General features: G+C 38.4%; 2 protein-coding genes across 2 annotated transcripts in view; both read left to right on the top strand.

Annotated features, from left to right (window-relative positions):
• SMYD3 (SET and MYND domain containing 3) overlaps nt 1–14,195 on the top strand; it is an 853,166-nt gene that overhangs the window by 414,882 nt on the left and 424,089 nt on the right. The window lies entirely within an intron of this gene.
• On the top strand, nt 12,513–13,344 carry LOC130041081 (transmembrane protein 100-like). The gene has a single exon (XM_056133112.1). It carries the CDS (start codon nt 12,711–12,713, stop codon nt 13,113–13,115), a length of 405 nt encoding a protein of 134 aa, XP_055989087.1. The 5' UTR covers nt 12,513–12,710; the 3' UTR covers nt 13,116–13,344.

The raw sequence follows: 14,195 nt of genomic DNA, 5'->3' as shown, positions 1-14,195 counted from the left end.
AGTTTTAATTACTATTGCTTTGTAGTACAATTTGAAGTTGAGAAAGGTGATGCCACCCATCTTCTTTTTCCAAGGATTGCTTCAGCTATTCGTGGGCATTTATTTTTCCATATGAATTTCAGGAGTGTTTTGTCTGTTTATTTGAAGAATGTCATGGGTATCCTGGTAGGGACCGCATTAAATCTATATAGTGCTTTGGAGAGGATTGCCATTTTGATAATGTTGCTCCTCCATATCAATGAGTATGAGATGTGTCTCCATTTCCTAGTGTCTTCTTTTACTTCTTGAAGTCATGTTTTGTAATTTTCCTTGTATAGGTCCTTCACCTCTTTAGTTAAGCTGATTCCAATGTACTTGATTTTCTGAGGTACTATTGTGAATGGGATTTTTTTTTAATGTCTCTTTCTTGTCTTTCATTATTTGTATATGGGAAAGCCATGGACTTTCAGGTGTTGATTTCGTGGCCTGCCACTTTACTATACAAACCTATTGTTTCTAGTAGCTTTTCTGTAGAGTCTTTAGGATTTTCTAAGTATATTATATCACCTGCAAATTATGGTAGCTTGATCTCTTCCTTTCCTATCTCTATGCACTTGATATCTTCTTCTTGTTTCACTGCTATGGCCAGAACTTCTCTGTACTTGATCTTAAAGGAAGAGATTTCAGTCTGTTGCCTTTGAGTATAATGACAGGAGTTTGTCTCAAGAAGCCTTTAAAAAAATACTTAGGAATGTTTCTGTTATTGTTCACTCAGTAGAATTAAGAAATAGAATTTTTGGGGTGATTTATCTGTCTTCATTTGGTACCAGGGTAATGTGCCTTCCTAAAATCTGCTTTGAAAATAACTTATTTTTTAATTTTTTGAAAGGAGTTTGAGGGGGATAAATATGATATTAGATCATTTTTGAGGTTTTGAACTGGCCAGTAAATTAGCACATCTTGGGCTTTTTCCCCGCCCTGGGTGAGGGGCAAACCCAGCAGTGCTCAGGTCTTATTCCTGGCTGTGTGCTCAGGAATCTCTCCTTGCGGGGTTGGGAGACTATATGGGATGCTGGGATCAAGACCAGCTTGGCCTACTGCAAGGCAAGTGCCTTACCAGCTGTACTATCACTCGGGCCCCTTGAGCTTTGTTTTAAGAGAGACCTTTGTTAGTCTTTCATTTTCCCTTGCTTATAATTGGTCTTCTCTATTTTCCAAATTTTCTTCCTAAAGACAGATTTGTTTACTATAGAGAAGAGTTGATGGACCTGGAATTTTATATTTTTATTTGATCAAATAAAAACAGTAACAATGCTGGTCCTCATTCCCCTGACCCTGAAAGAGCCCCCAACATTCCATTCGGCTACACTAGTACATGACAGAGATGAATGGAGATGTTACTGGTACCCGCTCGAGCAAATCGATGAACAACAGGGTGATAGTGATCATGATAGTGATATTTGATCAAATAAAGAAATAATCTGGACTATTCCTTCTAGATTCTTTTTCTCTTTGGCTTTGAGCCCACCCAGTGGTGCTCAGGGCTTCCTCTTGGCTCTGCATTCAGGGATCACTCCTGGATTGTATTGGGTGCTGACATTTGAGCCTGGGACAGCTACATGAAAGGAAAGTTCCCTGCCCAGTGTATTCTCTCTCTGGCCCCTAGTTTGTTGTTTTAAACAAAAATAGTGATGTGGAGGAAGGGATGAAAATAATTTGCTTTCTATTTTCTCAAAGATTAGTATTTTTTGTAAAAGAAAATAGTGTTCAAAAAAAGTTCGTTTCTTTTAAAATTCATTTTAAACCAATTTCCAAATTATTTCTCTTTCTTTCAAACTTCTTGTAATGTGTGTGGTTCATTTTGAGTATACAAAGTTCCATAAGTTTTCCCTTGGAGCTCAGCACCTACTGTTGTATCAAGTAAAACATATTGAATGCTTATTTTGTGTCTTGTGCCTTACATGTAGCAACTCACTCTATCCTTACAACTATATTATTTACAACCCATTTTACATATGTGACTGAAAGGTTTAATACTCTACCAACTAACTGTTCATGTGTCCAAGTGAGGCAGAAGTGACTTGTGACTTCCTGGGTCACTGCAGAAATAAAAAAAGGCATAATTGTCTAGTTTATGGTGCATTTTATTGAGTAGAGCAGATGAGATGCAAATGCAAAAAGCAAAAAAGTTTATTGTGCTAATAATAGAGACATTGGAATGACACTATTTGTGGTCCTGGTGAGTAGGAATGGTAGTAGAAATGGGATGGAGGCAATGATTAGAGTTATTTTTTTTTTGGAGAACAGAATATTCAAAGAGTGAGAAGATTATTATAAAATAGGAGGTACTTTACTGTGAGGCTGAAGGTTGGATACAGTTTTTCGTCCAAAATACACATCTGTTTCTCCTCTTAAAAAAACAGCTAAGTGTTCTTTGAGATATTATTTAGCTAGTGTATCTATATATGCTTTTTTACCTAGAAGTTCCTAATGCATAGATATTTTCATTTGCATTCAGTCAAAGGACAAGGAACAGCATATAAGTATTAGTGAAGAGATATACTGGCACGTACACCATTCTGTTAGAAATACAAACTGGAATCAATAGCACTGCTTCATGTGGTCTGTTGCACAGAGAACTGTGTGATGAGTTTATTAAAAACATTTTGATTTTAGATCCTCCAGGGTAAAATGCATTGACTTCTTCATCCACCTGTTCTACACAGGGTTTAGGCTACAACAATAGATCAGTGACTCATGTGAGTTGTAAGGACATATCAACACAGAAGAATCAGGGCCAAGTTATTTTTTTTTTTTAAAATCACTCTACCTAGGAAGAAATTTGGCAGTCTTCAGAGTCAAGGATTCACTTCAAAGCAATTGAAGAAATAGAAGAAAACTCTAAAACTGGTTCTATTAGTGTTCTCAGCAAGCTTTAAGGGAACATTGCGTCTATGGTATAAGAGAAGTTTGAATAAGGAATATTTAAGCATGTATTAGTTTTACATGAGCTTACAACTATTATAAAAAATGTGCATTATACCCAGTGAAAGTCTGAATAAGTGACTCCCAAGTGATGCGCTGGGGTACCCCTGAGTACCACCATGTGTGGCCCAAAGAATAAAAAATTTTTTAAAAAAGTAGAAACATTAATAGCTTCACCACAAAAATCAATAATAAAATTATGTATTCCCTCAGTTTAGCATCTTGTTAATAATAAAGATAAGCTTTCTAGGTAGCTCTGAAAAGTCATTTGGTTGAAAAGAACAAAAGAAGAGAGGATATGTGTTTCTTGATTTAGTAGAAAATAAGTTTTAAAATCACCGTGAGCAAGGTCAGCAAACACTGAGGTTGAGTGACACCGTTTTTGCTATCCTATAGCTAGGACTGGGAGAACAGAAGCATAATCAGTTGCATCCTAGTGATTCTCAGGCGTACGGATCTCAGAACCTCTTCTACTCTTCAAAATTATTGAGTATCCCATGATATATTTGACGTGGAATGGATCTTTCACTTTATTTTTTAACATGTTAGAAATTAAAACAAGTATTTGAGAGTTCAGAAGATGGCTGAGTGACTTAGGAATTGCCCAGGGCAAGTGTGTGGCCATGCCCTTAATTCCCAGTGCATGCTGCTGATCCTGACTATGCTATCCTCTGGTGTACCTAACAAGGCCAAAAATAATGCTGAGTAATTTTAAGACATTTAGAAATTGATTGAAAATTGTGTTTATTAAGTATTTATGCAAATACTTTAATGAAAATAACTTTCACAAACAAAATTAATGAGAAAAGCAGCATTGTTTTCAGTTGGCAAACCTTTTGCTCCAGCATAATATGCAACATCTGAATTCTCTCACACACTCTTTCTCTCTTCTGTAGATTTTTCTTTTTCTACTCCCTGTTCCCTCACCCTTCCCCTAACTGCTGATTTTATTGTTTGTTGATGTTTGTTGATGTGATGACAGGGCATCGCATGCATGTCTGACTCTGCTCTTCTTCAGGGGTCACACCTCAGACTCAGACTGTGGAGCTTGGACACTGTGCACCCCTGCTCAATGAGATTTGCACTAGTATAGTTGAGGTGTTTGCATATGTGTTTGTTGCGGGTTCGTCTCTTAGCTGAGGTTGTACTTTGTGCTAGGGACTGCTTGCAGTGCTCACACACGTGCTTGCCTGGCATCGCACTTTCTAGTCTTGGCATGTCTACATCTCTTTAGTTACGATGTTCTTCAGGGTTTTACTCCGTTTTGTGGGGCTTACATAGACCAGGTGTGTTGCAGATGTTATAATTGTGCCGAGTGCATGTGGGACATTAGAGATTTGAACTCATTACCGTATATTTGCAAGACAGATGCTCTAAACCACTGTGTTATTTTTCTAGACCTGCCAACGGCATTACTTCTTGGTTGGGAGGGAGTAGTTTTGTACCAACCTTGCAGTTTTGGGGGGGCTGCTTTTCCTAGCTAATTGCTTTGGGATAATCATTTCTCACAGTAGTCAGGAGATGGTATGGTGCTGGGGATCAAACCCGCACCTCCCAGTGCACTATACCTCTGAACTATCTCTGTAGCCCAACAGCTTAGTTCTTTTCTTTTTTCTTTTAATTTTTTATTTTTTGCTTTTGGGTCAGCTATGCACAGGGGTGAATCCTGGTTCTGCACTCAGGAATCACTTGTGGCGGTGCTCAGGGGACCATAAAGGATACTGGGAATCAAACTCGGGTTGGCCGCATGCAAGGCAAACACCCTCCCTGCTGTGCTATTACTCCAGCCCCCAACAGTTTAGTTCTTTATCTCCTTGTGTATTAAGTTTCTTGTGATATCTCATAATGTCTGACCTCTAGGCAACTTCTCTGTATACTCATAAATTGATGAGAGTAAATAAGGCAAAAAGTCGTAACATTAGCATGAAAATTGTTTTGACCTCAGATTCTCAAAAGGGTCTTTGAGCTCTTTGAGAACTGCTGATATAAATAATAATGATCTTTTCTCAAATAATCAATAAAAATACTTGATGTGCACTTCAGTATAATATATTTCTTTGGTTATCCACTCAATATATTGTGTTCATTAGAATTAAGTGTTTTCATTCAAAATTCTTTATTGAGGAATTTATCTAATGAAATAAAATGTTATCTGTTCTTTTGAATAAATCGTGTTGAACTTAATAGGAAAAAGCCTCATTCTCAACCTAAAACATGGTATATAGAAAGTATCATTTACCTTACCCTTCCCCTTTATTTAAAATTTTTTTATTTTCAAATTTTATTTTTATAAAGTTGTCCACCATAATTTATTACATTCAATATTTTGACACCAGTCCCACCACCATTACACCTTCCCACAACCATTATTTCAGATTTTCCCACCACAACCCAAGCCTGCCCCAAAGGCAGATGCTAAATAATTTATTTTGTATTACTTGTTATGAATAATAGACTAAAATGATCCAAAAAGCTTTCCTTAGAGGAAAGTGTGTAAAAATTGTTATATTTCACCTTGGAGCCATTACACTCCTGTATAAGAGATTACTAACATGTTATACAGGTTGAGCCTTGTGTGATGTATTGAATATATATATGTATATATATATGTGTGTATATATATGTATATATGCAAGATTGGTTGCCTTTTACCATAACATCAAATGTGGTGTGCTGCTCTTGGTATATCAGTGGCATAAAATATGAGATGTTGCCACTGCATGCTCCAGGAATTCTAAAATTTTAGATATAGTGCTAGAACTGGATTTTTAAATTAGATGGTAATTTTGGGGTCCACAGGTATCTCTGTGGTGTGTTGCTCTCTTCTGAGATTTACTTCTGAATCTCTGGATAATGGCTTTTAATGAGCTTATATGGTGCCCAGAGGCAGTTTGTGGGCATGACTTCTAGAGACGCAGAAGCACAAGTCGGTGGGAGAAGGGGGCCCATTCCCTACATGTGAGCCTGGAGATTTCAGTCACAAAATCTGAATACTTGGGTTTCTCTTCCCCTTTAATAAACATCTAGTTTGAGATGACATTAGTCTAAAGTATTATTTTCCAGAGTGGGCAATATGACTGGAAGGAATCAAGGGGAGCTATAATGGCTTTCGACACATTTGAGGAGAGGTTGTCTGTTTATTTGCTTGAAGGTTGAGGAGTGCTTTTATTGCTAGAAGGGTTCTGTGTGATTTTTCTTCACTCCCTCCAAAGGGCCAAATAAGTTTAGGCATCTTTGGTCCAGAGTAAAGACACTTAGCTTCTGCTTTACCACATTTACACTAATTTAGGATGGAAAGAGGAACAAAATGGTATTCCCCATGCGTTGACTATATTCCCATCATCAGTTCTGAAAGTTCTTTATGTCTCACCTAATGCAGTCTCACCAATGACCTGATAATATGCTTACACTCTCTTCCTTCTACTTCCCTAGCATCAGCATCATCTTCATCTCACCCAGATGCACAGTATTCCTAGCTGCCTTTTCTCTGTTCAAGATGTTGGTGCCTTCTTTTTTGTTTTTTTGTTTGTTTTTGTTTTTTTGTTTAAATTTTTATTAGTGAGACACCATGAGGTACAGTTGTAGACTTACAAATTTTGTGCTTGGGTTACAATTATACAATAATCAAATACCCATCCCTCCACCAGTGCCCTTTTCCCACCACCATGGATCCCAGTATCCCTCCCACCCCCATACCCCCCGTCCGACCCTGCCTCTGTGGCAGGGCATTCCCTTTTGTTCTCTCTGTCCTTTTGGGTGTTGCGGTTTGCAAAAGAAGCTTTGGGTGGCAATCATGTTTGGTCTATAGTCTACTTTCAGTATGCTTCTCCCATCCTGGGAGGATCCTCCCAACACCCTTTGTTTGGTGCTCCCTTCTCTATCTGAGCTGCCTTTTCCCCTAGCATGTGTGGCTGGCCTCCTTCTGAGAGTCTCCCTTCTCCCATCCCACCCCTCTTCATAGCCCCAGCTCTCTACTAATTTTTTTTCCTGATCAGGCATACAGTAAACAGAACTTTAAGTGAAGTGCATTGTCTTCTTAGAAAGGAAGTAGTAATTTTCTGTGCTTCCAGAAACCGCAATTTTAGTGAAGCAGTTTTTAAGTTTATTTTTTTGTCCCTTCCCCACTCCCACTGAGATCATTGATTATAGATTTGGTGATCAGGGTGGTCTCTCTGAAATTCCCCACTTTTTCCCATGGTACTTGACCAATGTTCTAAACATTACTGCCCTTAAGATGATTACTTCCTTTAATTGATTCTTAACTCCTCATGAAAAGTGGTTTCCCTTGTACTGTTGTCCGATTGATGAGGGCAATGGGCCCCTGTTTTTCTGCCCCTATCAGGAGCAGTGGAGTAGCAGGGAAATCAGAACTGCCAAAGATAGACTGTTGCATCTCGACTCTGAGATGAGCTTCGGTGTCCTTAAGATAATCCATCTTGGGCTGGAGCGATAGCACAGAGGGTAGGGCGTTTGCCTTGCATGTGATCGACCCGGGTCGATTCCCAGCATCCCATATGGTCCCCTGAGCACCGCCAGGAGAAATTCCTGAGTGAAGAGCTAGGAATAACCCCTGTGCATCACTGGGTGTGACCCAAAAAGAAAAAAAAAGATGATCTGTCTTGCCTGTGATCTCAGAATGAGCTCAAGATTCTCTTTAGGTGACCCAGACCTGCTTTGCAAAATAACGTGCTTGGAAAATTCTGCTCCTGTACTCTCCCACCGGCTGCCTGCAAATGATCAACCCCCCACCAAATATTCTATAAATAGGTGCTCTCGCCTTTGTTCTGAGCCCATGTTCCAGCCCTCTGGAACACGAGTTGAACTGGGTCTGCCAGTGAAGTAAACAGTGCTCTCCCCCTTTTCAAAAAGTACTGCTTGGTTTTTCACTGGCTGTTGGTGGAAAGCTCTGCAAGACTTTTGAGGTAGATCATTGTATAGGAAGGTCATCAGAGTATAATTCTACAGAATGTCAAATATACCCAGCTGTATCTCTGTTCTGGGGTATATTTTTGGGTGTATGTATATAATAGGCTGTTAAAATACTTGTATAGAGTATTGAATATACTTTAGGACTGAAAGGACTTTAAGATCATTTTTGAACTAATTCTTTTCTTATATATTTTGTTGATATTTGAGCTACTCTGCTTGATTGATGATTTTCAGGAAAAGATGAATAATTGTTTATCGTGTCTGTTCAATTCTAGACCTTTGGTGAGATTCTTTTTAAGTCTTATTTTTTTTGTCATCTATAGTTTTTCAGGGTAGGTTTACAATTTCCATTTCACAAATTGAAAAACAGAAGACCAGAAGTTAATATCACTTACTTACTGGACTATATTCAATGAATAGAAGACACAGGATATAAAACTGCTTGCTTCACACTCCTTACTTTTCTTGTGGTATCAGAAAGAGTCACTACATAGAAGAAACTTTACATGAATCCTACATGTAGAAGGACATAATGACATATGAAAAGAGGGTTAACCCCCCCCAAAGAATTATTTATAGGTATCATTTAAACCCATATTTCAGCTTCTAAATAAGCAACCAGTGGTATTTAGGATTTCTTACCAGCTCTGAACTCAGTGATTACTTCAGAGATAGAATCCAGCTTGGCTGCATTCAAGACAAATGTCCTACACACTGTACTGTCACTCCAGCCTAAACTACACTTTAGCTAAAGTGTAGTTTTTATTTTAAATTTAAAAATATTTGGAACATCCTATCTGAAATATTTCAAAATATCTTAATCTTCAAATATTATAAATATGATAAAATGCATAATTTATATTTTTGTATTATACTTTTCTGTACCACAATGGTCTAAGTGAGAAGCTAACTCTGAGATTGAAGAACAAAAAAGGAAGACACTTTTGGGCTCTTACGTGTTATTTTTCTTTTCTTCTTCTTCTTCTTCTTCTTATTTAATCACTGTAAGATTCAGTTACAAAAATTTCATGTTTGAGTTTCAGCCATACAGTGATCAAGCACCCATCCCTCCACCTGTGCACATTCTCCACCACCAATGTTCCCACTATACCCCCACTTTCCAACCCTCCTCCTGTCTCTATGGCAGACAATTTCCCCATACTCTCTTTATCTACTTTTGGGCATTATGGATTGCAATATAGAAAGGCTATCATGTTTGGTACTTTATCTTTCAGCACACATCTCCCATCCTGAATAATTCCTCCAATCATCATTGACTTAATGATCCCTTCTCTATTCCAGCTGCCTTCCCCCCACCCCCAGCTCATGAGAAAGGCTTTCAATTATGGAGCAATATTCCTGGCCCTTGTGTCTACTGTCTTTGGGTGTCAGTATAATATTATGTTATTTTAAGGTTATTAATTTTTAAGACTTCACCCAGTTTTCTAGATGAAATAAGCCTTTATAACCGTGGTAACATTGGTAGGGTTGGTTTTATTTCTTGTAACCTCTTGCCTGTATCTCAATCTCTACTGTCTTTCATAGTTGAATCACACTTTTCATTTCCTGGACAGTATCAGCTTGTGCTTAACATGGCTACAAAGATGCACTGGGTCCTACTTTTTTTCACATGGGTTCATGCAGGATTCTATTCTATTGTTTCATGAGGGCAGAAATATTATAATATAAGGAATTAGCAACATAATGGTAACTCTTCTAAACCAATTTATGTAGACAAATCATGTTCATCAGGCCTTATGATCATATTGATTTAAAAGATGGGGTTGCTGTACTTCCAGAAGTCCGGGCAGCCATACCCACATGCCACCATCTAAGCTCATCTACCAGCCCTGTTCCAGAGATTCATAATTAAATCATCAAAGAGATCAGCTAGCCACAAAAACTTCTCAGATGCACCAGTCCTGGCTGAGACCTCCAGGCATACTCTGTAGGGGCAAGCCAAACCCCCGCCCTACCAAAGCCCTAGCAGCCATACTCACATCCCAACAGCTGCTGTGTCTCCTCAGGCTGGTCTCCATTGCCTCATGACTGAGCTCCACAGAGATGCCAACCTGCTGAAAATTTCAGGTACACCAGGGGGTTTTTTGGCTGAAAACTCCACGTCTTCTCAGGGTAACATCTCCCCACCTCCAGTACTTCTGGATGCCCCAACAGCTACACCCATGTTCCACCACCACTGTCATGCAAGCCCATTGCCCAGTTAAATATTATGGTTTTTTTTGTATTTGACTATATTTACGGCTCCACAGCATCTCCGAACTTTGCAGAACTAATATCCCAGTAGGAACATACCAGATTGGATAGGAATGTAATGTAGAAACCAACTAAGGTCAACCAACAAAAATTAACACAGAAGAATTTACTAGCAACAAGATCTTAGTAAACCCTCAGACAAGAACTTAATGTCACCATGGTGAGATATAACAATTTTTACAAATGTTCTTTTACTGAACTATTTTTTGATCATTCCATTAGTCATTTAGTATAGCATACAATATAAAATAAATTATTGTGGGCCTGCTGCAGGGGCAGGCTTGAGGAGTGGTTGGGAAAATGGGAACAGTGGTGGAGAGAAAGTGACAGTGGTTGTGGGATTGGGGTTGGAATATTGAATAACTGGTACAAGTAATCATGAACAGCTTTGTCAACCATAGTATTTAAATGAGTGAAGACTTAAAATAAAAAATTAAAAATATGATTACTCTGTTTCACCTATTCAGAATTTAGAAAAAAATTGCTTTATAACAGACTGTAGGTAGAAGAGTGATCTGGAAGGATCTTGGAATTGATGAACCAGCCAGTCAATTCCTAATTACAAAAGGGACAACTACCATTCATTTCATATAATATTCATTTTAAATTAGAAATTTATGTCTTATTCTATTAAAACTTTTGGGCATAGTGATTTTCCTGATTGATATTTTATATTCTATGCCAGAGTTTTTTTTTATTTTTTTAAATTTTATTGAATCACTGTGAGATAGTTACAAGCTTTCATGTTTGGGTTACAATCACGCAATGATCAAACACCCATCCTTCCACCAGTATTGGTGCACATTCCCCACCACCAATTTTCCCAGTATACTCCCCTTTTCCCACCCACCCCCTTTCTCCATGGCAGACAATATTCCCCATACTCTCTCTCTACTTTTGAGCATTATGGTATGCAATATAGACACTGAGAGGTGATCATGTTTGGTCCATTATCCACCCTCAGCACACACAAGATATATTTTTAAAAATTTTTTTTTATTAGTGAAACACCATGAGGTACAGTTGTAGATTTACAATTTTTTGTGCTTGGGTTTCGATTATACAATGATCAGATACCCATCCTTCCACCAGTGCCCATTTTCCACCACCATGGATAATATCCCTCCCACCCCCATCCCCCCATCCCCCCTGCCTTTGTGGCAGGGCAATCCCCTGTGTTCTCTCTCTCCTTTTGGGTGTTGTGGTCTGCAAAAGAGGCATTGAGTGTCTATGCCAGAGTTTTAATGAGGTTCTGAGGGTTGTTGAATATAGCATCATCATTTATGATAGCTGAGGCAAGAATTTGAATGAATAGCTTTAATTACAAATCTGTAGGAAGATGAACTGAACTCTTCTTTCAATTTTGATTATAACTACTACTGTTTTCTTACTAAAATTAAAGTCAAATATGAGATTGGTGGCTTACTTTTTTGTTGAAAAATGTGTCCAGTGAGACATAGTTTAAAAAAAAAAATCCTGCAGCAACTAAATCTCATTATAAGTGAAATGCTGTTAACTTCACTTCATCAAAGTAACACTTGCCTGTCCAGTTACCTGCATATTTGTGATTGCTGTGTCTAGATTAATTAGATAGATGGGAACATAATTGCTTCATATGTTTTGCTTCCTTTTGGGGGATTTGCTTTGGGGGAAATTCAAGTTGTTTGGGAATTAAAAAGAAAATGATATTTAAAAAAACTCAATAGATTAAAGCAGGGGTCAAAGAGAAGTGTAGAAAAGTTAAGGTGTTTGCCTTGCCTGGAATGCAGCTGACTTGTTCAACCCTGGCACCCAATTGTCTCTCAGTGCAGCCTAGAAGCTTCTAGCACCTCCAGATCTGATCCTCAAGGCTCCCAATCATCTCTGGAGTCACCCAAGCAAAGTGACATCCTTGGATCCTTGCAGTGACTCACCAGTTTGTTGGGCTAACACTGTGAAACATGAGACCAAGAACTACCAGGAGGAGCCCCATTTGGGTCATCATCCTTATTTTCCCTCATTTTCTTCCCTTTCCTCTGCAGCATGCTAAAAAGACTAAGGCCTTTTCTACAGCAACTTTGTGATTGAGCTCAAAATTAGTAAAGTGTTTTCTTCTTTAGAAAGAACCCTATGAACTATTGGCACTGACAATGAAAAAGAAGGAAAACCTGAGTAAAACGAGTCAGAAATGAAATTATTTTCTTGATAGCTATGAATTCAAAAGCAAATGATTTGCTTAAAAAATGAATAGAATCTTACATTTCTTAGGTGATGAGTTAGATGATAGATACAGCTTTGGGTTAAGTTATAGACAAGATGAGTCATTTTGAATCCGATTCTGGCTTGGAAAGAAGAGATCCCTGCCCTGTCATTTTATTGACGGACTTGCCGGCACATGCTTTTCCCCCCAGAAATTGGTCGAAGAAATGCAAGCGCTGCTATTTCCTCCCTCCCTATCCAGTGTTTTCCGTGATAATGGCTTTCTTCTCTCCGAGTTTCCACCTCAGAGAGACCTCACAGATCTAGCTAGACTGTGAACTCAGCTGGAACACACTGCTATTAAAATGACCGAAGAACCCATAAAAGAGATCCTGGGAACCCCAAAGTCCCCAAAGCAGGGGACAATGGAGAAGAACACCAAGAAGGAAGTTGTGATCAACACAGTACCCCTGGTCAGTGAGATTCAGCTAACAGCCGCTACCGGGAGTGCTGAACGCTCCTGCTACCAGTGCCTTAATCCCTTTGCTGTGGTAGTCCGCATCACCGGGACAGTGGTCACCGCTGTGGCTTACAGCTTCAATTCTCATGGCTCCATCATCTCCATCTTTGGCCTGGTTCTTCTGTCCTTGGGGCTCTTTTCATTAGCCTCTAGTGCTATGTGCTGGAAAGTGAGACAAAGGAGCAAGAAAGCCAAGAGACGGGAGAGTCAAACAGCTCTGGTGGCCAATCAGAGAAGTTTGTTTGCCTAAGACTGATTGAGACCAAGTGGGGTGGTGTGGCCTGAAAACCTGCTCTCACTTCCCCAGACAACCCCCACCGGACATACCCAGAATTAATTTGGGGGACAGTGGCCTTAGCCTTGGAACAAGCCAGAGGAATGGGGATGGATGGAAGATGGAAGGGCAGAGATGAAGAATAACCTTTTAATTCTTTCATGACAAACTTAACTATAAGGGCTATTCAAAGACTGGAAGTTAGATTTTTCTCTACATTAACTCTTTTAGGGATTGTGGGAGATGTAGCACATTTGGTTCACCTTGGAAAGTAACAGAGAAAGTATGAAGCTGTATCATAAAAAAATGTTCTGCTGTGAGTCTAAGATGCCTTGGACTTTGCTTACAACTAAGAAATTCTAGAATAATTTCTTTCATTGAGTTGATTCTCTTGTATCTATTTTATTTTTCACAATCAGTAACTCATCACTGGTGGTACTTTTTATTAAAGAACAAACTAATTTTTTATGTTAACATTGGATAGTTTCAGATGATTGTCATGATGAAGCAAAAATGTGGGGTAAGAAGAAAAAAAACAGATAATAGTTATAACGACTTTATGTCATGGGGTTAAATTAATATTAAAATAATCCAGTGTAGCACTTTTCATGATTTTTATATATAAGTTTAATGTATATTTAATTCAAAATAATAAATACTCATTGCTGCTAAAAAAAAAAAGATGAGTCATCTTTGCATATTAAGAAAGTGCTACTTTCAAAACGGTCCTTAAAATATTGACCTCCATTTTGAAGGCACTGAGGATTTGAAGTTGGTTTTAATATTCTGTCTACTTGACACATTTTGGATTTTGTCTGATGTGGGAGAAAAATTTCTAAATAGAATAAATTTTTAAACGTGATTACATTAGATTAGCCAATGAGCACATTACTCATCTCAATCAAGCTTCCAACATTCGAATTCATTAAAATAATAAAAGCTTTTCTTTATCTGCCTCATTATTTTTAATGCAGTTCTGTCACTGAGCTGACTTAATCCCTTTGGTGTTGAAGGCTGTTAGAATTTACCTTCTGAAAGGAGTAAACACACACACAC

This window comes from Sorex fumeus, unplaced genomic scaffold (genome assembly GCF_029834395.1).
Source record: "Sorex fumeus unplaced genomic scaffold, SorFum_2.1 ptg000007l, whole genome shotgun sequence".
In the NCBI taxonomy this organism is placed as follows: Eukaryota; Metazoa; Chordata; class Mammalia; order Eulipotyphla; family Soricidae; genus Sorex; species Sorex fumeus.
This window is presented reverse-complemented; position numbering and strand designations above follow the sequence as displayed.

Coding starts and splice junctions, on each gene's coding strand:
- LOC130041081 (XM_056133112.1), top strand. CDS start 12,711: ATGACCGAAGAACCCATAAAAGAGATCCTGGGAACCCCAAAGTCCCCA.